A 26,175-nucleotide genomic window follows, 5' to 3' on the forward strand; every position below is an offset into this window, starting at 1 on the left:
CTTAGGGACTGTCTGCCATAGGTCCTTTCTGGGGTCGACCATAGGAAATAATTTCTTAAATATAGGGGGGGGAACAAAAGGTATGCCCGGCTTTTCCCACTCCTTATTTACTATGTCCGCCACCCGCTTGGGTATAGGAAAAGCGTCGGGGTGCACCGGAACCTCTAGGAACTTGTCCATCTTGCATAATTTCTCTGGAATGACCAAGTTGTCACAATCATCCAGAGTAGATAACACCTCCTTAAGCAGTGCGCGGAGATGTTCTAATTTAAATTTAAATGTCACAACATCATGTTCAGCTTGTTGAGAAATTTTTCCTGAATCTGAAATTTCTCCATCTGACAAAACCTCCCTCATGGCCCCTTCAGATTGGTGTGAGGGTATGACAGAACAATTATCATCAGCGCCCTCCTGCTCTTCAGTGTTTAAAACAGAGCAATCGTGCTTTCTCTGATAAGTAGGCATTTTGGATAAAATATTTGCTATGGAGTTATCCATTACAGCCGTTAATTGTTGCATGGTAATAAGCATTGGCGCACTAGATCTACTAGGGGCCTCCTGCGTGGGCAAAACTGGTGTAGACACAGTAGGAGATGATGTAGTATCATGTTTACTCCCCTCATCTGAGGAATCATCTTGGGCAATTTCATTATCTGCGGCAGTACTGTCCTTACTTTGTTTGGACGCTATGGCACAATTATCACATAAATTTAAATGGGGAGACACATTGGCTTTCATACATATAGAACATAGCTTATCTGAAGGTACAGACATGTTAAACAGGCTTAAACTTGTCAACAAAGCACAAAAAACGTTTTAAAACAAAACCGTTACTGTCTCTTTAAATTTTAAACAGAAAACACTTTATTACTGAATATGTGAAAAAGTATGAAGGAATTGTTCAAAAATTACCAATTTCACCACAGTGTCTTAAAGCATTAATAGTATTGCACACCAAATTTCAGAGCTTTAACCCTTAAAATAACGGAACCGGAGCCGTTTATAAATTTAACCCCTATACAGTCCCAGCTATAGTCTTTGCTGAGACCCAACCAAGCCCAGAGGGGAATACGATACCAATTGACGCCTTCTAGAAGCTTTTCCAGCAATTTTTAGATCCTCACACATGCATCTGCATGCCCTGCTCTCAAAAAACAACTGCGCAGTAATGGCCTGAAAATGAGGCTCAGTCTACAACTAGGAAGGCCCCCTGACTAGAAAAGGTGTCTAACACAGTGCCTGCCGTTTAATAAACGTTCCCCAAGTTTATAAATGCAAATTGTCAGCATAAATATGAATTAAATGCCCAAATAAAGCAATCGATTTAGCCCATAAAAATGTCTACCAGTTTTTAGCCCATAATAAGCCCTTTATTCTGTTTGTTTGACTAAGAAAATGGCTTACCGGTCCCCATGAGGGGAAATGACAGCCTTCCAGCATTACATCGTCTTGTTAGAAATATGGCTAGTCATACCTTAAGCAGAAAAGTCTGCTAACTGCTTCCCCCAACTGAAGTTACTTCATCTCAACAGTCCTATGTGGAAACAGCAATCGATTTTAGTTACTGTCTGCTAAAATCATCTTCCTCTCACAAACAGAAATCTTCATCCTTTTCTGTTTCAGAGTAAATAGTACATACCAGCACTATTTTAAAATAACAAACACTTGATAGAAGAATAAAAACTACATTTAAACACCAAAAAACTCTTAACCATCTCCGTGGAGATGTTGCCTGTGCAACGGCAAAGAGAATGACTGGGGTGGGTGGAGCCTAGGAGGGACTATATGGCCAGCTTTGCTGGGACTCTTTGCCATTTCCTGTTGGGGAAGAGATATCCCACAAGTAAGGATGACGCTGTGGACCGGACACACCAATGTTGGAGAAAGCAATATTACAGCCTTAAATGTCGTAAGGTTTAAAAACACTCTGAATTAGGTACATATATAGGAAAATAAATAACATGCATCACACAGAGTCCTAAACAAGCGGAATATTCCTTCTTTACTATAAAAGAGATTAACCCTTAGTCTCCAAGTCTCGTGTTAATGTGCCTGCATACTGCCCAAGTATCCCTCAGGATTTGTCCCACTAACAGCAGAGGGCCCTTTAACCCCTTCAGTGCCAGCCTTCTAGCCCCAGAAGAACAAAAGGCACTTACCTGCATTCTAGTCATCCGGCAGTCAAACGACTCACAAAGTTTGAGAGGCTGTCGCTCCTCACAGAGACCTGTGTAAAGAGAAAGACAGAGTAAGCTTACTCAGGCTTAATATACCAGGGCAGCAACATGTTAGGAAAACGCAGCAAAGCCCACTTTACAAGTTCCTAACTGCATTAAAGCCACCACAGCCCTCCTGAAGAGACTAACGTGGAGTACAGCTAGACCCCAATTGTGATGGAAGGCCAGAGCAATCTTGCCCAGACTAAAAAATAAATAAATCTTGATAGAAGAATCTTAATCAGTACACCTCATTACTTAACCTCTTCCTTGTACCAGAGGCAAAGAGAATGACTGGGGTTTGTGGGAAGGGAAGTTATACTTAACAGCACTGCTGTGGTGCTCTTTGCCTTCTCCTGCTGGCCAGGACTGATATTCCCAACAGTAATTGATGATGATCCGTGGACTCCCTGTCATTAGAAATAAATGTGAATATAGTTATTGAAAAATAAACTTGCTATGAAAGTTTTCCAAAAATTGTGTTTTGTTTTTATTTACAACATCAACAAATCCAGGACAGTAAAAATTAGTGATGATTAGATAATTACTGTTAAACCTACCATTTGTCTCCAATAAGAAAAAAAAATCTGTATAAAGATTAAAAAATGTGCATGTCTAAATTAGCTTCATTATTTTACAACAGTTTATATTATGTACTCACATTTTACAGTATTGAAGCTATTTCATTGTACATGAAGCATAATATATGGGCTATAAAAATTCAGGATTCAATGTATTGCCATGGGGACCCTACTTAACTTATAGATATCTATTTTTAAAATTTAAAAAAAACCATGGAATTTATTTGTAAATTTAAGTTCAGGTTTCATTTTATAGCAGTGAAGGAACTTACGATTCTGAAGCATTTGCATGATGTGCTCTTTAATCATAGGAAGAACTATTTTTCCACCCAGACCACATGCCATTCTGTCCAAGGCACTTTCACCAGCTACTGCATTGCTGGACAACAAAAACAAATTTGTAATTTTTAGGGAAAAACAAAAAAACAAACAAAGTTTGAAAACAAGATATTAAGATTTACCTGTCAAAATCATCATCTTCAAGTTCATCTGCATTTGACCAATCTTCATCGTCTTCTAAATCCACCATCATAGTCAACATCTGAGGAACTGAAAATATAATTAAGACATGTATATTTATGGTTTCTTTGGTTTTCTAATTTTTCTCTGCATGAAAATTCAACAATTTACTTAAGTGAAAGTAAATTTTGCAATAACCCAAGCTAGTTATGGATTCTCCTATTTGCATATATTACATTCGCTAACTTTATATTTCCTAAAAATGTTAAGTAAAACAAAATTTATGCTTACCTGATAAATTTCTTTCTTGACACGATGAGTCCACGGATCATCATTAATTACCGTTGGGAATATCACTCCTGGCCAGCAGGAGGAGGCAAAGAGCACCACAGAAAAGCTGTTACATATCACTTCCCTTCCCACAACCCCCAGTCATTCGACCAAAAGGGAGAAAGGAAGTAACACAAGGTGCAAAGGTGCCTGAGGTTTAAAAACAAAAATACTGTCTGAATGAACAGGACGGGTCGTGGACTCATCGTGTCAAGAAATACATTTATCAGGTAAGTATACATTTTGTTTTCTTTCTAATGACACGACGAGTCCACGGATCATTAATTACTGCTGGGAATCAATACCCAAGCTAGAGTACACAGATAGGGGAGGGCAAGACAGGCACCTAAACAGAAGGCACAACCACTTGAAGAACCCTTCTACCAGAAAAAAATGCAGCCAACTACCAATCTTGCCTTGCAATGCTGAACCACAAAAGCTTTTCTTGAAAACCCAAGAAGCAGATACAGTCCTAAAGAAAAGAGCTGTAATTCTCTCAAGAGGCTGCTATCCAGCAGTCTCATAACCAAACGAAGTATACTTCCAACCAAAGGAAAAAAAATAAGCAACTGTCCCAGAGAAACAAACAACCAAACAGAAAACTGGCGAAAATCCTTAGTCGCCTGTAGACTGAGATTAAGAACACGCACAATATCCAAGTTGTGCCACTAACGTTCCGTATGATAAAAAGGATTAGGACATAGACAGGGAACAACAACTCCCTATTAAGAAGCACCTTATTTGAAAGAAAGATAAGATAAAGCAAAACACACTGCCAAGCTGAGAATTCTATGACTCTCTGAGCAGAGGAAAGCCTTCCGAGATAACATTAAATATCTATGGAAATTACAGTAAAACCTTAAAAACAAGATTAAGAACAAAGTTAAGGCTCCAAGGGGAGCAACAGCCTTAAGGACAGGTTTGAGTCTGACCAGGCCTGACAAGGATTGCACAGCTGGCACGACCGCCAGAAGCTAATGTAGCAAAATAGACAATGCAGAAAATTGACCCTTCAGGGTATTGACAGACCCTTTCCAGACATCTTAGAGACAGGCAAAATTCTAGGAATCCTGACTCCACTCCAAGAGAAACCCTTGGCTTCACACCAATAAGGATAAGTACGCCATAGTCTATTGTAATCCTCTCAAAAACATGCCTGCAAGCCTGAGCCATGATCTCAATGACTGGCTCAGAAAACCCCACGCTTAACCAAAACGAAGCAGGCAGCATCTGAGAAACTAGATTTAGATGAAGGGACCCCGACTCAGAAGGTCCTCCCTCAGGTACAGTCAAAGTGAAGAGACGACATTATCAAGTGGTCTGCATACCAGATCCTGCGAGGCAACGCAGAGGCTAATAGAATTCTCGCCACTCACTCCTGTTGAATACGAGCAATGACTCGTGAAGAACAGACAGAGTAAACAGGCATGACAGACTGTAATCCAAAAAATAAAAGTGCCAGAACATCTATAAGAACGGTGAGTGGATAACTTGACAATGAACCGCACCTTGGAAACTAGGCGTTCTGCCGAAAACGCCCTCAGAAACCAAAACTCTGGACCCCCAATTTGAGGATTTACCTAGAGAATACTTCCGAAGAAGAATACACTCAACTGGAGGAAATATCAGTCTGTTCAGAAGTCCGACTCTCAAATGCGTGGAGAGAGGATGACAGACAGCAATTGTGAGTTTCCGCCCACTGAAAAATTCAAGTCATGTTCTATACAGCAAAGGAAACCTTAGATCCTCCCAGTTGGTTGAAATAAACCATTGAGGTGACATTCCCTGACTGGTAAACTAAGAAACGACTGAGGCCAAGCTATCAGAGCATTAAAGATCGCTCTCTACTTCAGATATTAAAGAAAGGAGCAGACACTTCCGAATCCGTAATCTTAACGAGACCCAGACCGCATATCAACCCAGCAGGTTGGCATCAGTGGTCACATTACCCCGGAATATCTCCAGAAGCGCAAACCCTGAGATATTTCTTAAAATTACTCCGGTAGAGAGAGAGAGAGAGACTTGTCGACTGATCTATATATATATCCTTTGAGACAGATCCGATGCGCTCTCCTTTTTATGAAATTAGCAAAAAAAGAATGATGTCCCATAGAAACCATTAGACCAATTCTCTCCTAAATCGAATCACTGAAAAGTAAAGGAGATTCAGCTGCAGTTAGATCCGAACTCCCAACCTACAGGTTGTAAAAAATGAAGCCTGACAACAAAACTTACTGTTGGCTAGAAAGCCTGCAGAGAAAGGAAAAAGGAATAAATCCTAGATATCCGACCTCTGTTAGAAAACTTCTTCTAAATACAGAGTCATAAAAATCCAACCCTTCAATTCCCATGAGAAAGAAGATTGGACAAAATCTCTTGAAAAAAAGATAGCACGAAGGAAGGACAACACCTGAACTATATATAGTCCAGAAAGCACACTTGAGCTACCCCAGGACCTAAAAGCCTTTGACTGATGAAACTCATAAGCTAGAGAACAATAAACACACAGCCCTCCGGTCTATGTTCTTATGAACAGACCCACCAGAACAACAAGAAAGTAAATACCCAGATCCTGTTCCCAGACAGGGGCTGGAAGTCTCACAACCCGCGAGGAACGTCCTAAATCCTGTTCAATGAATTTTTCTCATCGTACCTGAATTTCAGAAATCTTAGATTGGATTCCAAAATCTACTAAGGAAGAAAAGATAAACTTTCCCTTAGACCTTTAGTCCTATTCCAGAAAAATTGATAAGTCAGGGATTGTTCTTGCAAAACAAGTCCAAAGAAAGACTTATGCTTGAAAGGAAAAACGTCAGAAGAATGATCTTGGAGGAAAAAAATAGAACCTGCAACTGCAGCACTATAATGCCTATAAAGCCTAGGCTAAACCACTAAGCCACAACAGGTAGGCTTCCCAGATGACCAAAACATTAGCCATAACGCTCTGCGGCTCGCACTGCAAGCTTAATACAAGTAATTGCTCTAAATGAACAATTAAACCACCCGCTTCTTATCTATGGATCCATAACGGGGCAGGTACCCTCTAAAGGGATTGAAGATCTCTGCGCCATAGTAGCGAGGCCCCTCTCTACCTTAGGCATCGTGCATTTTAATGGAGACAGCGACAGAAAGATCCTTGAAAAGACGTAAGACAGGGAGAAAGATATGTGAGAATATTCAAGGTAGCCAAGAAAAGGCTTCCCTAAAGGAAGAATCATCATATAAATGATAAAGTTCACAAAACTCTTAAAGGTCGACAGACAGGGGTATCAATGTCCTCCAAGTAGCCACCTCCTTTAACAGTACACAAGGTGTGCAAGCATACATATGAAGGAAAAACACTTCAGCATCAGATGAAAGAATTATACTGCCCATATCTGAGATTTTTAATAACAGAAGCTACCGGCAAATTCTCCTCACCTGACTTAGGAGAGAGAGAGCAACCAGTGTAGCAGATGAGAAGCAGAAACCTTATTATCCAAAAATTCAAATGTCCTTTTGCATCTTTCCTGAAGAAAGGAAACCGCAGAGAAAGCCGCAGATATCGCAGGGGATATCTATAGGTAAATACAATCCTCTAATAGATTGAGAGGAACCGCAGGGCACTGTGACGCCAAAGAGGTTTGGGACACTTGAGAAGTCTGCGGCATTGCCTAAACAGTACCATCCTGGGAGACATGAGACTCAACATGTAACAACTTATCTGTATTTCAGAAGGCCAGACATAAGATAAAAACATAATTTATGTAAGAACTTACCTGATAAATTCATTTCTTTCATATTAGCAAGAGTCCATGAGCTAGTGACGTATGGGATATACATTCCTACCAGGAGGGGCAAAGTTTCCCAAACCTCAAAATGCCTACAAATACACCCCTCACCACACCCACAATTCAGTTTAACGAATAGCCAAGAAGTGGGGTGATAAAAAAGTGCGAAAGCATATAAAATAAGGAATTGGAATAATTGTGCTTTATACAAAATCATAACCACCACAAAAAAAGGGCGGGCCTCATGGACTCTTGCTAATATGAAAGAAATGAATTTATCAGGTAAGTTCTTACATAAATTATGTTTTCTTTCATGTAATTAGCAAGAGTCCATGAGCTAGTGACGTATGGGATAATGACTACCCAAGAAGTGGATCTTTCCACACAAGAGTCACTAGAGAGGGAGGGATAAAATAAAGACAGCCAATTCCTGCTGAAAATAATCCACACCCAAAATAAAGTTTAACGAAAAACATAAGCAGAAGATTCAAACTGAAACCGCTGCCTGAAGTACTTTTCTACCAAAAACTGCTTCAGAAGAAGAAAATACATCAAAATGGTAGAATTTAGTAAAAGTATGCAAAGAGGACCAAGTAGCTGCTTTGCAGATCTGGTCAACCGAAGCTTCATTCCTAAACGCCCAGGAAGTAGAAACTGACCTAGTAGAATGAGCTGTAATTCTCTGAGGCGGAGTTTTACCCGACTCAACATAGGCAAGATGAATTAAAGATTTCAACCAAGATGCCAAAGAAATGGCAGAAGCTTTCTGGCCTTTTCTAGAACCGGAAAAGATAACAAATAGACTAGAAGTCTTACGAAAAGATTTCGTAGCTTCAACATAAAATTTCAAAGCTCTAACAACATCTAAAGAATGCAACGATTTCTCCTTAGAATTAGGACATAATGAAGGAACCACAATTTCTCTACTAATGTTGTTGGAATTCACAACTTTAGGTAAAAATTCAAAAGAAGTTCGCAACACCGCCTTATCCTGATGAAAAATCAGAAAAGGAGACTCACAAGAAAGAGCAGATAATTCAGAAACTCTTCTGGCAGAAGAGATGGCCAAAAGGAACAAAACTTTCCAAGAAAGTAATTTAATGTCCAATGAATGCATAGGTTCAAACGGAGGAGCTTGAAGAGCTCCCAGAACCAAATTCAAACTCCAAGGAGGAGAAATTGACTTAATGACAGGTTTTATACGAACCAAAGCTTGTACAAAACAATGAATATCAGGAAGAATAGCAATCTTTCTGTGAAAAAGAACAGAAAGAGCAGAGATTTGTCCTTTCAAAGAACTTGCGGACAAACCCTTATCTAAACCATCCTGAAGGAACTGTAAAATTCTCGATATTCTAAAAGAATGCCAGGAAAAATGATGAGAAAGACACCAAGAAATATAAGTCTTCCAGACTCTATAATATATCTCTCGAGATACAGATTTACGAGCCTGTAACATAGTATTAATCACAGAGTCAGAGAAACCTCTTTGACCAAGAATCAAGCGTTCAATCTCCATACCTTTAAATTTAAGGATTTCAGATCCTGATGGAAAAAAGGACCTTGTGACAGAAGGTCTGGTCGTAACGGAAGAGTAAACGGTTGGCAAGAGGCCATCCGGACAAGATCCGCATACCAAAACCTGTGAGGCCATGCCGGAGCTACCAGCAGAACAAACAAGCATTCCTTCAGAATCTTGGAGATTACTCTTGGAAGAAGAACTAGAGGCGGAAAGATATAGGCAGGATGATACTTCCAAGGAAGTGATAATGCATCCACTGCCTCCGCCTGAGGATCCCGGGATCTGGACAGATACCTGGGAAGTTTCTTGTTTAGATGGGACGCCATCAGATCTATTTCTGGAAGTTCCCACATTTGAACAATCTGAAGAAAAACCTCTGGGTGAAGAGACCATTCGCCCGGATGCAACGTTTGGCGACTGAGATAATCCGCTTCCCAATTGTCTACACCTGGAATATGAACCGCAGAGATTAGACAGGAGCTGGATTCCGCCCAAACCAAAATTCGAGATACTTCTTTCATAGCCAGAAGACTGTGAGTCCCTCCTTGATGATTGATGTATGCCACAGTTGTGACATTGTCTGTCTGAAAACAAATGAACGATTCTCTCTTCAGAAGAGGCCAAAACTGAAGAGCTCTGAAAATTGCACGGAGTTCCAAAATATTGATCGGTAATCTCACCTCCTGAGATTCCCAAACTCCTTGTGCCGTCAGAGATCCCCACACAGCTCCCCAACCTGTGAGACTTGCATCTGTTGAAATTACAGTCCAGGTCGGAAGCACAAAAGAAGCCCCCTGAATTAAACGATGGTGATCTGTCCACCATGTTAGAGAGTGTCGAACAATCGGTTTTAAAGATATTAACTGAGATATCTTCGTGTAATCCTTGCACCATTGCTTCAGCATACAGAGCTGAAGAGGTCGCATGTGAAAACGAGCAAAGGGGATCGCGTCCGATGCAGCAGTCATAAGACCTAGAATTTCCATGCATAAGGCTACCGAAGGGAATGATTGTGACTGAAGGTTTCGACAAGCTGAAATCAATTTTAAACGTCTCTTGTCTGTTAAAGACAGAGTCATGGACACTGAATCCATCTGGAAACCCAGAAAGGTTACCTTTGTCTGAGGAATCAAAGAACTTTTTGGTAAATTGATCCTCCAACCATGATCTTGAAGAAACAACACAAGTCGATTCGTATGAGATTCTGCTAAATGTAAAGACTGAGCAAGTACCAAGATATCGTCCAAATAAGGAAATACCACAATACCCTGTTCTCTGATTACAGACAGCAGGGCACCGAGAACCTTTGTAAAAATTCTTGGAGCTGTAGCTAGGCCAAACGGCAGAGCCACAAACTGGTAATGCTTGTCTAGGAAAGAGAATCTCAGAAACTGATAGTGATCTGGATGAATCGGAATATGCAGATATGCATTCTGTAAATCTATTGTGGACATATAATTCCCTTGCTGAACAAAAGGTAAGATAGTCCTTACAGTTACCATCTTGAACGTTGGTATCCTTACATAACGATTCAATATTTTTAGATCCAGAACTGGTCTGAAGGAATTCTCCTTCTTTGGTACAATGAAGAGATTTGAATAAAACCCCATCCCCTGTTCCGGAACTGGAACTGGCATAATTACTCCAGTCAACTCTAGATCTGAAACACATTTCAGAAATGCTTGAGCTTTTACTGGATTTACTGGGACACGGGAAAGAAAAAATCTCTTTGCAGGAGGTCTCAACTTGAAACAAATTCTGTACCCTTCTGAAACAATGTTCTGAATCCAAAGATTGTGAACAGAATTGATCCAAATTTCCTTGAAAAAACGTAACCTGCCCCCTACCAGCTGAGCTGGAATGAGGGCCGCACCTTCATGTGGACTTAGAAGCAGGCTTTGCCTTTCTAGCTGGCTTGGATTTATTCCAGACTGGAGATGGTCTCCAAACTGAAACTGCTCCTGAGGATGAAGGATCAGGCTTTTGTTCTTTGTTGAAACGAAAGGAACGAAAACGATTATTAGCCATGTTTTTACCTTTAGATCTTTATCCTGTGGTAAAAAAGTTCCTTTCCCACCAGTAACAGTTGAAATAATGGAATCCAACTGAGAACCAAATAATTTGTTACCCTGGAAAGAAATGGAAAGTAAAGTTGATTTAGAAGCCATATCAGCATTCCAAGTTTTAAGCCATAAAGCTCTTCTAGCTAAAATAGCTAGAGACATAAACCTGACATCAACTCTGATAATATCAAAAATGGCATCACAGATAAAATTATTAGCATGTTGAAGAAGAATAATAATATCATGAGAATCACGATGTGTTACTTGTTGCGCTAAAGTTTCCAACCAAAAAGTTGAAGCTGCAGCAACATCAGCCAAAGATATAGCAGGTCTAAGAAGATTACCTGAACACAGATAAGCTTTTCTTAGAAAGGACTCCATTTTCCTATCTAGAGGATCCTTAAACGAAGTACCATCTGACGTAGGAAGAGTAGTACGTTTAGCAAGGGTAGAAATAGCCCCATCAACTTTAGGGATCTTGTCCCAAAATTCTAATCTGTCAGGCGGCACAGGATATAATTGCTTAAAACGTTTAGAAAATGAATTACCCAAATTATCCCATTCTTTGGAAATTACTGCAGAAATAGCATCAGGGACAGGAAAAACTTCTGGAATAACTACAGGAGTTTTAAAAACAGAATTTATGTTTACCTGATAAATTACTTTCTCCAACGGTGTGTCCGGTCCACGGCGTCATCCTTACTTGTGGGATATTCTCTTCCCCAACAGGAAATGGCAAAGAGCCCAGCAAAGCTGGTCACATGATCCCTCCTAGGCTCCGCCTACCCCAGTCATTCGACCGACGTTAAGGAGGAATATTTGCATAGGAGAAACCATATGGTACCGTGGTGACTGTAGTTAAAGAAAAAAATTATCAGACCTGATTAAAAAAAAAAAACCAGGGCGGGCCGTGGACCGGACACACCGTTGGAGAAAGTAATTTATCAGGTAAACATAAATTCTGTTTTCTCCAACATAGGTGTGTCCGGTCCACGGCGTCATCCTTACTTGTGGGAACCAATACCAAAGCTTTAGGACACGGATGAAGGGAGGGAGCAAATCAGGTCACCTAAATGGAAGGCACCACGGCTTGCAAAACCTTTCTCCCAAAAATAGCCTCAGAAGAAGCAAAAGTATCAAACTTGTAAAATTTGGTAAAAGTGTGCAGTGAAGACCAAGTCGCTGCCCTACATATCTGATCAACAGAAGCCTCGTTCTTGAAGGCCCATGTGGAAGCCACAGCCCTAGTGGAATGAGCTGTGATTCTTTCGGGAGGCTGCCGTCCGGCAGTCTCGTAAGCCAATCTGATGATGCTTTTAATCCAAAAAGAGAGAGAGGTAGAAGTTGCTTTTTGACCTCTCCTTTTACCGGAAGAAACAACAAACAAGGAAGATGTTTGTCTAAAATCCTTTGTAGCATCTAAATAGAATTTTAGAGCGCGAACAACATCCAAATTGTGCAACAAACGTTCCTTCTTTGAAACTGGTTTCGGACACAGAGAAGGTACGATAATCTCCTGGTTAATGTTTTTGTTAGAAACAACTTTTGGAAGAAAACCAGGTTTAGTACGTAAAACCACCTTATCTGCATGGAACACCAGATAAGGAGGAGAACACTGCAGAGCAGATAATTCTGAAACTCTTCTAGCAGAAGAAATTGCAACTAAAAACAAAACTTTCCAAGATAATAACTTAATATCAACGGAATGCAAGGGTTCAAACGGAACCCCCTGAAGAACTGAAAGAACTAAATTGAGACTCCAAGGAGGAGTCAAAGGTTTGTAAACAGGCTTAATTCTAACCAGAGCCTGAACAAAGGCTTGAACATCTGGCACAGCGGCCAGCTTTTTGTGAAGTAACACAGACAAGGCAGAAATCTGTCCCTTCAGGGAACTTGCAGATAATCCTTTTTCCAATCCTTCTTGAAGGAAGGATAGAATCCTAGGAATCTTAACCTTGTCCCAAGGGAATCCTTTAGATTCACACCAACAGATATATTTTTTCCAAATTTTGTGGTAAATCTTTCTAGTTACAGGCTTTCTGGCCTGAACAAGAGTATCGATAACAGAATCTGAGAATCCTCGCTTCGATAAGATCAAGCGTTCAATCTCCAAGCAGTCAGCTGGAGTGAAACCAGATTCGGATGTTCGAACGGACCCTGAACAAGAAGGTCTCGTCTCAAAGGTAGCTTCCAAGGAGGAGCCGATGACATATTCACCAGATCTGCATACCAAGTCCTGCGTGGCCACGCAGGAGCTATCAAGATCACCGACGCCCTCTCCTGATTGATCCTGGCTACCAGCCTGGGGATGAGAGGAAACGGCGGGAACACATAAGCTAGTTTGAAGGTCCAAGGTGCTACTAGCGCATCCACTAGAGCCGCCTTGGGATCCCTGGATCTGGACCCGTAGCAAGGAACTTTGAAGTTCTGACGAGAGGCCATCAGATCCATGTCTGGAATGCCCCACAGCTGAGTGACTTGGGCAAAGATTTCCGGATGGAGTTCCCACTCCCCCGGATGCAATGTCTGACGACTCAGAAAATCCGCTTCCCAATTTTCCACTCCTGGGATGTGGATAGCAGACAGGTGGCAGGAGTGAGACTCCGCCCATAGAATGATTTTTGTCACTTCTTCCATCGCCAGGGAACTCCTTGTTCCCCCCTGATGGTTGATGTACGCAACAGTTGTCATGTTGTCTGATTGAAACCGTATGAACTTGGCCCTCGCTAGCTGAGGCCAAGCCTTGAGAGCATTGAATATCGCTCTCAGTTCCAGAATATTTATCGGTAGAAGAGATTCTTCCCGAGACCAAAGACCCTGAGCTTTCAGGGATCCCCAGACCGCGCCCCAGCCCATCAGACTGGCGTCGGTCGTGACAATGACCCACTCTGGTCTGCGGAATGTCATCCCTCGTGACAGGTTGTCCAGGGACAGCCACCAACGGAGTGAGTCTCTGGTCCTCTGATTTACTTGTATCTTCGGAGACAAGTCTGTATAGTCCCCATTCCACTGACTGAGCATGCACAGTTGTAATGGTCTTAGATGAATGCGTGCAAAAGGAACTATGTCCATTGCCGCTACCATCAACCCGATCACTTCCATGCACTGAGCTATGGAAGGAAGAGGAACGGAATGAAGTATCCGACAAGAGTCTAGAAGTTTTGTTTTTCTGGCCTCTGTCAGAAAAATCCTCATTTCTAAGGAGTCTATTATTGTTCCCAAGAAGGGAACCCTTGTTGACGGAGATAGAGAACTCTTTTCCACGTTCACTTTCCATCCGTGAGATCTGAGAAAGGCCAGGACAATGTCCGTATGAGCCTTTGCTTGAGGAAGGGACGACGCTTGAATCAGAATGTCGTCCAAGTAAGGTACTACAGCAATGCCCCTTGGTCTTAGCACAGCTAGAAGGGACCCTAGTACCTTTGTGAAGATCCTTGGAGCAGTGGCTAATCCGAAAGGAAGCGCCACGAACTGGTAATGTTTGTCCAGGAATGCGAACCTCAGGAACCGATGATGTTCCTTGTGGATAGGAATATGTAGATACGCATCCTTTAAATCCACCGTGGTCATGAATTGACCTTCCTGGATGGAAGGAAGAATAGTTCGAATGGTTTCCATCTTGAACGATGGAACCTTGAGAAACTTGTTTAAGATCTTGAGATCTAAGATTGGTCTGAACGTTCCCTCTTTTTTGGGAACTATAAACAGATTGGAGTAGAACCCCATCCCTTGTTCTCTTAATGGAACGGGATGAATCACTCCCATTTTTAACAGGTCTTCTACACAATGTAAGAATGCCTGTCTTTTTATGTGGTCTGAAGACAACTGAGACCTGTGGAACCTCCCCCTTGGGGGAAGTCCCTTGAATTCCAGAAGATAACCTTGGGAGACTATTTCTAGCGCCCAAGGATCCAGAACATCTCTTGCCCAAGCCTGAGCGAAGAGAGAGAGTCTGCCCCCCACCAGATCCGGTCCCGGATCGGGGGCCAACATTTCATGCTGTCTTGGTAGCAGTGGCAGGTTTCTTGGCCTGCTTTCCCTTGTTCCAGCCTTGCATTGGTCTCCAAGCTGGCTTGGCTTGAGAAGTATTACCCTCTTGCTTAGAGGACGTAGCACTTTGGGCTGGTCCGTTTCTACGAAAGGGACGAAAAACAGAATTTATGTTTACCTGATAAATTTCTTTCTCCAACGGTGTGTCCGGTCCACGGCGTCATCCTTACTTGTGGGATATTCTCCTCCCCAACAGGAAATGGCAAAGAGCCCAGCAAAGCTGGTCACATGATCCCTCCTAGGCTCCGCCTACCCCAGTCATTCGACCGACGTTAAGGAGGAATAATAGCATAGGAGAAACCATATGGTACCGTGGTGACTGTAGTTAAAGAAAATAAATTATCAGACCTGATTAAAAAACCAGGGCGGGCCGTGGACCGGACACACCGTTGGAGAAAGAAATTTATCAGGTAAACATAAATTCTGTTTTCTCCAACATAGGTGTGTCCGGTCCACGGCGTCATCCTTACTTGTGGGAACCAATACCAAAGCTTTAGGACACGGATGAAGGGAGGGAGCAAATCAGGTCACCTAAATGGAAGGCACCACGGCTTGCAAAACCTTTCTCCCAAAAATAGCCTCAGAAGAAGCAAAAGTATCAAACTTGTAAAATTTGGTAAAAGTGTGCAGTGAAGACCAAGTCGCTGCCCTACATATCTGATCAACAGAAGCCTCGTTCTTGAAGGCCCATGTGGAAGCCACAGCCCTAGTGGAATGAGCCGTGATTCTTTCGGGAGGCTGCCGTCCGGCAGTCTCGTAAGCCAATCTGATGATGCTTTTAATCCAAAAAGAGAGAGAGGTAGAAGTTGCTTTTTGACCTCTCCTTTTACCTGAATAAACAACAAACAGGGAAGATGTTTGTCTAAAATCCTTTGTAGCATCTAAATAGAATTTTAGAGCGCGAACAACATCCAAATTGTGCAACAAGCGTTCCTTCTTTGAAACTGGTTTCGGACACAGAGAAGGTACGATAATCTCCTGGTTAATGTTTTTGTTAGAAACAACTTTTGGAAGAAAACCAGGTTTAGTACGTAAAACCACCTTATCTGCATGGAACACCAGATAAGGAGGAGAACACTGCAGAGCAGATAATTCTGAAACTCTTCTAGCAGAAGAAATTGCAACTAAAAACAAAACTTTCCAAGATAATAACTTAATATCAACGGAATGTAAGGGTTCAAACGGAACCCCCTGAAGAACTGAAAGAACTAAATTGAGACTCCAAGGAGGAGTCAAAGGTTTGTAAACAGGCTTGATTCTAACCAGAGCCTGAACAAAGGCTTGAACATCTGGCACAGCTGCCAGTTTTTTGTGAAGTAACACCGACAAGGCAGAAATCTGTCCCTTCAGGGAACTTGCCGATAATCCTTTTTCCAATCCTTCTTGAAGGAAGGATAGAATCCTAGGAATCTTAACCTTGTCCCAAGGGAATCCTTTAGATTCACACCAACAGATATATTTTTTCCAAATTTTATGGTAAATCTTTCTAGTTACAGGCTTTCTGGCCTGAACAAGAGTATCGATAACAGAATCTGAGAAACCTCGCTTCGATAAAATCAAGCGTTCAATCTCCAAGCAGTCAGCTGGAGTGAAACCAGATTCGGATGTTCGAACGGACCCTGAACAAGAAGGTCTCGTCTCAAAGGTAGCTTCCAAGGTGGAGCCGATGACATATTCACCAGATCTGCATACCAAGTCCTGCGTGGCCACGCAGGAGCTATCAAGATCACCGACGCCCTCTCCTGATTGATCCTGGCTACCAGCCTGGGGATGAGAGGAAACGGCGGGAACACATAAGCTAGTTTGAAGGTCCAAGGTGCTACTAGTGCATCCACTAGAGCCGCCTTGGGATCCCTGGATCTGGACCCGTAGCAAGGAACTTTGAAGTTCTGACGAGAGGCCATCAGATCCATGTCTGGAATGCCCCAAAGTTGAGTGACTTGGGCAAAGATTTCCGGATGGAGTTCCCACTCCCCCGGATGCAATGTCTGACGACTCAGAAAATCCGCTTCCCAATTTTCCACTCCCGGGATGTGGATAGCAGACAGGTGGCAGGAGTGAGACTCCGCCCATAGAATGATCTTGGTCACTTCTTCCATCGCTAGGGAACTCCTTGTTCCCCCCTGATGGTTGATATACGCAACAGTCGTCATGTTGTCTGATTGAAACCGTATGAACTTGGTCCTCGCTAGCTGAGGCCAAGCCTTGAGAGCATTGAATACCGCTCTCAGTTCCAGAATATTTATCGGTAGAAGAGATTCTTCCCGAGACCAAAGACCCTGAGCTTTCAGGGATCCCCAGACCGCGCCCCAGCCCATCAGACTGGCGTCGGTCGTGACAATGACCCACTCTGGTCTGTGGAATGTCATCCCTCGTGACAGGTTGTCCAGGGACAGCCACCAACGGAGTGAGTCTCTGGTCCTCTGATTTACTTGTATCTTTGGAGACAAGTCTGTATAGTCCCCATTCCACTGACTGAGCATGCACAGTTGTAACGGTCTTAGATGAATGCGCGCAAAAGGAACTATGTCCATTGCCGCTACCATCAACCCGATCACTTCCATGCACTGAGCTACGGAAGGAAGAGGAACGGAATGAAGTATTCGACAAGAGTCCAGGAGCTTTGTCTTTCTGGCCTCTGTTAGAAAAATCCTCATTTCTGAGGAGTCTATAATTGTTCCCAAGAAGGGAACCCTTGTTGACGGGGATAGAGAACTCTTTTCCACGTTCACTTTCCAGCCGTGCGATCTGAGAAAGGCCAGGACGATGTCCGTGTGAGCCTTTGCTCGAGGGAGGGACGACGCTTGAATCAGAATGTCGTCCAGGTAAGGTACTACTGCAATGCCCCTTGGTCTTAGCACAGCTAGAAGGGACCCTAGTACCTTTGTGAAAATCCTTGGAGCAGTGGCTAATCCGAAAGGAAGCGCCACGAACTGGTAATGTTTGTCCAGGAATGCAAACCTTAGGAACCGATGATGTTCCTTGTGGATAGGAATGTGTAGATACGCATCCTTTAAATCCACCGTGGTCATGAATTGACCTTCCTGGATGGAAGGAAGGATAGTTCGAATGGTTTCCATCTTGAAAGATGGGACCTTGAGAAATTTGTTTAAGATCTTGAGATCTAGGATTGGTCTGAATGTTCCCTCTTTTTTGGGAACTATGAACAGATTGGAGTAGAACCCCATCCCTTGTTCTCTCAATGGAACAGGATGAATCACTCCCATTTTTAACAGGTCTTCTACGCAAAGTAAGAACGCCTGTCTTTTTATGTGGTCTGAAGACAACTGAGACCTGTGGAACCTTCCCCTTGGGGGAAGTCCCTTGAATTCCAGAAGATAACCCTGGGAGACTATTTCTAGCGCCCAAGGATCCAGAACATCTCTTGCCCAAGCCTGAGCGAAGAGAGAGAGTCTGCCCCCCACCAGATCCGGTCCCGGATCGGGGGCCGATATTTCATGCTGTCTTGGTAGCAGTGGCAGGTTTCTTTGCCTGCTTTCCCTTGTTCCAGCCTTGCATTGGTCTCCAAGCTGGCTTGGCCTGAGAAGTATTACCTTCTTGCTTAGAGGACGTAGCACCTTGGGCTGGTCCGTTTTTACGAAAGGGACGAAAATTAGGTCTATTTTTTGCCTTGAAAGGCCGATCCTGAGGAAGGGCATGGCCCTTACCCCCAGTGATATCAGAGATAATCTCTTTCAAGTCAGGACCAAACAGCGTTTTCCCCTTGAAAGGAATGTTTAGTAGCTTGTTCTTGGAAGACGCATCAGCCGACCAAGATTTCAACCAAAGCGCTCTGCGCGCCACAATAGCAAACCCAGAATTCTTAGCCGCTAACTTAGCCAATTGCAAAGAGGCGTCAAGAGTGAAAGAATTAGCCAATTTGAGAGCATTGACTCTGTCCATAATCTCCTCATAAGGAGGCGAGTCACTATCGAGCACCTTAATCAGTTCATCAAACCAGAAATATGCGGCTGTAGTGACAGGGACAATGCATGAAATGGGTTGTAGAAGGTAACCCTGCTGAACAAACATCTTTTTAAGCAAACCTTCTAATTTTTTATCCATAGGATCTTTGAAAGCACAACTATCCTCTATGGGAATAGTGGTGCGTTTGTTTAAAGTAGAAACCGCTCCCTCGACCTTGGGGACTGACTGCCATAAGTCCTTTCTGGGGTCGACCATAGGAAACAATTTTTTAAATATGGGGGGAGGGACGAAAGGAATACCGGGCCTTTCCCATTCTTTATTAACAATGTCCGCCACCCGCTTGGGTATAGGAAAAGCTTCTGGGAGCCCCGGCACCTCTAGGAACTTGTCCATTTTACATAGTTTCTCTGGGATGACCAAATTTTCACAATCATCCAGAGTGGATAATACCTCCTTAAGCAAAATGCGGAGATGTTCCAATTTAAATTTAAAAGTAATCACATCAGATTCAGCCTGCTGAGAAATATTCCCTAAATCAGTAATTTCTCCCTCAGACAAAACCTCCCTGGCCCCCTCAGATTGGGTTAGGGGCCCTTCAGAGATATTAATATCAGCGTCGTCATGCTCTTCAGTAACTAAAACAGAGCATCCACGCTTACGCTGAACAGGGTTCATTTTGGCTAAAATGTTTTTGACAGAATTATCCATTACAGCCGTTAATTGTTGCATAGTAAGGAGTATTGGCGCGCTAGATGTACTAGGGGCCTCCTGAGTGGGCAAGACTCGTGTAGACGAAGGAGGGAATGATGCAGTACCATGCTTACTCCCCTCACTTGAGGAATCATCTTGGGCATCATTGTCATTATCACATAAATCACATTTATTTAAATGAATAGGAATTCTGGCTTCCCCCCATTCAGAACACAGTCTATCTGGTAGTTCAGACATGTTAAACAGGCATAAACTTGATAAGAAAGTACAAAAAACGTTTTGAAATAAAACCGTTACTGTCACTTTAAATTTTAAACTGAACACACTTTATTACTGCAATTGCGAAAAAACATGAAGGAATTGTTCAAAATTCACCAAACTTTCACCACAGTGTCTTAAAGCCTTGAAAATATTGCACACCAAATTTGGAAGCTTTAACCCTTAAAATAACGGAACCGGAGCCGTTTTAAGCTTTAACCCCTTTACAGTCCCTGGTATCTGCTTTGCTGAGACCCAACCAAACCCAAGGGGAATACGATACCAAATGATGCCTTCAGAAGTCTTTTATAAGTATCAGAGCTCCTCTCACATGCGACTGCATGCCATGCCTCTCAAAAACAAGTGCGCAACACCGGCGCGAAAATGAGACTCTGCCTATGCTTTGGGAAAGCCCCTAAAGAATAAGGTGTCTAAAACAGTGCCTGCCGATATTATTATATCAAAATACCCAGAATAAATGATTCCTCAAGGCTAAATAAGTGTTAATATCAATCGATTTAGCCCAAAAAATGTCTACAGTCTAAATAAGCCCTTGTGAAGCCCTTATTTACAATCGTAATAAACATGGCTTACCGGATCCCATAGGGAAAATGACAGCTTCCAGCATTACATCGTCTTGTTAGAATGTGTCATACCTCAAGCAGCAAAGACTGCAAACTGTTCCCCCAACTGAAGTTAATGCTCTCAACAGTCCTGTGTGGAACAGCCATGGATTTTAGTTACGGTTGCTAAAATCATTTTCCTCATACAAACAGAATTCTTCATCTCTTTTCTGTTTCTGAGTAAATAGTACGTACCAGCACTATTTGAAAATAACAAACTCTTGATTGAATAATGAAAAACTACAGTTAAACACTAAAAAACTCTAAGCCATCTCCGTGGAGATGTTGCCTGTACAACGGCAAAGAGAATGACTGGGGTAGGCGGAGCCTAGGAGGGATCATGTGACCAGCTTTGCTGGGCTCTTTGCCATTTCCTGTTGGGGAGGAGAATATCCCACAAGTAAGGATGACGCCGTGGACCGGACACACCTATGTTGGAGAAATTAGGTTTATTTTTTGCCTTGAAAGGCCGATCCTGAGGAAGGGCGTGGCCCTTACCCCCAGTGATATCCGAGATAATCTCTTTCAAGTCAGGGCCAAACAGCGTTTTCCCCTTGAAAGGAATGTTAAGTAGCTTGTTCTTGGAAGACGCATCAGCCGACCAAGATTTCAACCAAAGCGCTCTGCGCGCCACAATAGCAAACCCAGAATTCTTAGCCGCTAACCTAGCCAATTGCAAAGTGGCGTCTAGGGTGAAAGAATTAGCCAATTTGAGAGCATTGATTCTGTCCATAATCTCCTCATAAGGAGGAGAATCACTGTCAACCGCCTTTATCAGCTCATCGAACCAGAAACATGCGGCTGTAGCGACAGGGACAATGCATGAAATTGGTTGTAGAAGGAAACCCTGCTGAACAAACATCTTTTTAAGCAAACCTTCTAATTTTTTATCCATAGGATCTTTGAAAGCACAACTATCCTCTATGGGTATAGTGGTGCGTTTGTTTAAAGTGGAAACCGCTCCCTCGACCTTGGGGACTGTCTGCCATAAGTCCTTTCTGGGGTCGACCATAGGAAACAATTTTTTAAATATGGGGGGAGGGACGAAAGGAATACCGGGCCTTTCCCATTCTTTATTAACAATGTCCGCCACCCGCTTGGGTATAGGAAAAGCTTCTGGGAGCCCCGGCACCTCTAGGAACTTGTCCATTTTACATAGTTTCTCTGGGATGACCAACTTGTCACAATCATCCAGAGTGGATAATACCTCCTTAAGCAGAATGCGGAGATGTTCCAACTTAAATTTAAATGCAATCACATCAGGTTCAGCTTGTTGAGAAATGTTCCCTGAATCAGTAATTTCTCCCTCAGACAAAACCTCCCTGGCCCCATCAGACTGAGTTAGGGGCCCTTCAGAAATATTAATATCAGCGTCGTCATGCTCTTCAGTATCTAAAACAGAGCAGTCGCGCTTACGCTGATAAGTGTTCATTTTGGCTAAAATGTTTTTGACAGAATTATCCATTACAGCCGTTAATTGTTGCATAGTAAGGAGTATTGGCGCGCTAGATGTACTAGGGGCCTCCTGAGTGGGCAAGACTCGTGTAGACGAAGGAGGGAATGATGCAGTACCATGCTTACTCCCCTCACTTGAGGAATCATCTTGGGCATCATTGTCATTGTCACATAAATCACATTTATTTAAATGAATAGGAATTCTGGCTTCCCCACATTCAGAACACAGTCTATCTGGTAGTTCAGACATGTTAAACAGGCATAAACTTGATAACAAGTACAAAAAACGTTTTAAAATAAAACCGTTACTGTCACTTTAAATTTTAAACTGAACACACTTTATTACTGCAAATGCGAAAAAACATGAAGGAATTGTACAAAATTCACCAAATTTTCACCACAGTGTCTTAAAGCCTTAAAAGTATTGCACACCAAATTTGGAAGCTTTAACCCTTAAAATAACGGAACCGGAGCCGTTTTGAACTTTAACCCCTTTACAGTCCCTGGTATCTGCTTTGCTGAGACCCAACCAAGCCCCAAGGGGAATACGATACCAAATGACGCCTTCAGAAAGTCTTTTCTAAGTATCAGAGCTCCTCTCACATGCGACTGCATGCCATGCCTCTCAAAAACAAGTGCGCAACACCGGCGCGAAAATGAGGCTCTGCCTATGCTTTGGGAAAGCCCCTAAAGAATAAGGTGTCTAAAACAGTGCCTGCCGATATTATTATATCAAAATACCCAGATAAAATGATTCCTCAAGGCTAAATATGTGTTAATAATCAATCGATTTAGCCCAAAAAAAGTCTACAGTCTTAATAAGCCCTTTTTTGAAGCCCTTATTTACAATCGTAATAAACATGGCTTACCGGATCCCAGAGGGAAAATGACAGCTTCCAGCATTACATCGTCTTGTTAGAATGTGTCATACCTCAAGCAGCAAGAGACTGCTCACTGTTCCCCCAACTGAAGTTAATTGCTCTCAACAGTCCTGTGTGGAACAGCCATGGATTTTAGTGACGGTTGCTAAAATCATTTTCCTCATACAAACAGAAATCTTCATCTCTTTTCTGTTTCTGAGTAAATAGTACATACCAGCACTATTTCAAAATAACAAACTCTTGATTGAATAATAAAAACTACAGTTAAACACTAAAAAACTCTAAGCCATCTCCGTGGAGATGTTGCCTGTACAACGGCAAAGAGAATGACTGGGGTAGGCGGAGCCTAGGAGGGATCATGTGACCAGCTTTGCTGGGCTCTTTGCCATTTCCTGTTGGGGAAGAGAATATCCCACAAGTAAGGATGACGCCGTGGACCGGACACACCTATGTTGGAGAAAACCTTATTTAAACGTTTAGATTTAGTATCAAGAGTACCAGAATCCTCTATTTCTAAAGCAATTAGGACTTCTTTAAGCAAAGAACGAATAAATTCCATTTTAAATAAATATGAAGATTTATCAGCATCAACCTCTGAGACAGAATCCTCTGAACCAGAGGAATCATCAGAATCAGAATGATGATGTTCAGTTAAAAATTCATCTGTAGGGAGAGAAGTTTTAAAAGATTTTTTATGTTTACTAGAAGGAGAAATAACAGACATAGCCTTCTTTATGGATTCAGAAACAAAATCTCTTATATTATCAGGAACATTCTGCACCTTAGATGTTGAAGGAACTGCAACAGGCAATGGTACTTTACTAAAGGAAATATTATCTGCTTTAACAAGTTTGTCATGACAATCAATACAAACAACAGCTGGAGGAATAGCTACCAAAAGTTTACAGCAGATACACTTAGCTTTGGTAGATTCAGCACTAGACAGCGATTTTCCTGTAGTATCTTCTGACTCAGATGCAACGTGAGACATCTTGCAATATGTAAGAGAAAAAACATATATATAAAGCAAAATTGATCAAATTCCTTAAATGACAGTTTCAGGAATGGGAAAAAATGCCAAAGAACAAGCTTCTAGCAACCAGAAGCAATAAAAAATGAGACTTAAATAATGTGGAGACAAGAGTGACGCCCATATTTTTTCGCGCCAAATAAGACGCCCACATTATTTGGCGCCTAAATGCTTTTTGGCGCCAAAAATGACGCCACATCCGGAACGCCGACATTTTTGGCGCAAAACAACGTCAAAAAGTGACGCAACTTCCGGCGACACGTATGACGCCGGAAACGGAAATAGAATTTTTGCGCCAAAAAAGTCAGTGCCAAGAATGACGCAATAAAATGAAGCATTTTCAGCCCACGCGAGCCTAACAGCCCACAGGGAAAACAGAATTTATGTTTACCTGATAAATTACTTTCTCCAACGGTGTGTCCGGTCCACGGCGTCATCCTTACTTGTGGGATATTCTCTTCCCCAACAGGAAATGGCAAAGAGCCCAGCAAAGCTGGTCACATGATCCCTCCTAGGCTCCGCCTACCCCAGTCATTCGACCGACGTTAAGGAGGAATATTTGCATAGGAGAAACCATATGGTACCGTGGTGACTGTAGTTAAAGAAACAAAATATCAGACCTGATTAAAAAAACCAGGGCGGGCCGTGGACCGGACACACCGTTGGAGAAAGTAATTTATCAGGTAAACATAAATTCTGTTTTCTCCAACATAGGTGTGTCCGGTCCACGGCGTCATCCTTACTTGTGGGAACCAATACCAAAGCTTTAGGACACGGATGAAGGGAGGGAGCAAATCAGGTCACCTAAATGGAAGGCACCACGGCTTGCAAAACCTTTCTCCCAAAAATAGCCTCAGAAGAAGCAAAAGTATCAAACTTGTAAAATTTGGTAAAAGTGTGCAGTGAAGACCAAGTCGCTGCCCTACATATCTGATCAACAGAAGCCTCGTTCTTGAAGGCCCATGTGGAAGCCACAGCCCTGGTGGAATGAGCTGTGATTCTTTCGGGAGGCTGCCGTCCTGCAGTCTCGTAAGCCAATCTGATGATGCTTTTAATCCAAAAGGAGAGAGAGGTAGAAGTTGCTTTTTGACCTCTCCTTTTACCGGAGTAAACAACAAACAAGGAAGATGTTTGTCTAAAATCCTTTGTAGCATCTAAATAGAATTTTAGAGCGCGAACAACATCCAAATTGTGCAACAAACGTTCCTTCTTTGAAACTGGTTTCGGACACAGAGAAGGTACGATAATCTCCTGGTTAATGTTTTTGTTAGAAACAACTTTTGGAAGAAAACCAGGTTTAGTACGTAAAACCACCTTATCTGCATGGAACACCAGATAAGGAGGAGAACACTGCAGAGCAGATAATTCTGAAACTCTTCTAGCAGAAGAAATTGCAACTAAAAACAAAACTTTCCAAGATAATAACTTAATATCAACGGAATGTAAGGGTTCAAACGGAACCCCCTGAAGAACTGAAAGAACTAAATTGAGACTCCAAGGAGGAGTCAAAGGTTTGTAAACAGGCTTAATTCTAACCAGAGCCTGAACAAAAGCTTGAACATCTGGCACAGCTGCCAGCTTTTTGTGAAGTAACACAGACAAGGCAGAAATCTGTCCCTTCAGGGAACTTGCAGATAATCCTTTTTCTAATCCGTCTTGAAGGAAGGATAAAATCTTAGGAATCTTAACCTTGTCCCAAGGGAATCCCTTAGATTCACACCAACAGATATATTTTTTCCAAATCTTGTGGTAAATCTTTCTAGTTACAGGCTTTCTGGCCTGAACAAGAGTATCAATAACAGAATCTGAGAATCCTCGCTTCGATAGAATCAAGCGTTCAATCTCCAAGCAGTCAGCTGGAGTGAAACCAGATTCGGATGTTCGAACGGACCCTGAACAAGAAGGTCTCGTCTCAAAGGTAGCTTCCAAGGTGGAGCCGATGACATATTCACCAGATCTGCATACCAAATCCTGCGTGGCCACGCAGGAGCTATCAAGATCACCGACGCCCTCTCCTGATTGATCCTGGCTACCAGCCTGGGGATGAGAGGAAACGGCGGGAACACATAAGCTAGTTTGAAGGTCCAAGGTGCTACTAGTGCATCCACTAGAGCCGCCTTGGGATCCCTGGATCTGGACCCGTAGCAAGGAACTTTGCAGTTCTGACGAGAGGCCATTAGATCCATGTCTGGAATGCCCCACCGCTGGGTGACTTGGGCAAAGATTTCCGGATGGAGTTCCCACTCCCCCGGATGCAATGTCTGACGACTCAGAAAATCCGCTTCCCAATTTTCCACTC

General features: G+C 42.5%; 1 protein-coding gene across 1 annotated transcript in view; it reads right to left on the bottom strand.

Annotated features, from left to right (window-relative positions):
* The window catches only part of IPO5 (importin 5), a 411,785-nt gene that overhangs the window by 210,599 nt on the left and 175,011 nt on the right, over window positions 1–26,175 (bottom strand). The window contains exons 7-8 of the mRNA XM_053705479.1: window positions 3,259–3,392; window positions 3,070–3,176 (exon numbers count right to left, since the gene is read on the bottom strand). Coding sequence (XP_053561454.1) covers window positions 3,070–3,176; window positions 3,259–3,392 — 241 coding nt within the window. The remainder of the gene's footprint in view (window positions 1–3,069; window positions 3,177–3,258; window positions 3,393–26,175) is intronic.

This window comes from Bombina bombina, chromosome 3 (genome assembly GCF_027579735.1).
Source record: "Bombina bombina isolate aBomBom1 chromosome 3, aBomBom1.pri, whole genome shotgun sequence".
In the NCBI taxonomy this organism is placed as follows: domain Eukaryota; kingdom Metazoa; phylum Chordata; class Amphibia; order Anura; family Bombinatoridae; genus Bombina; species Bombina bombina.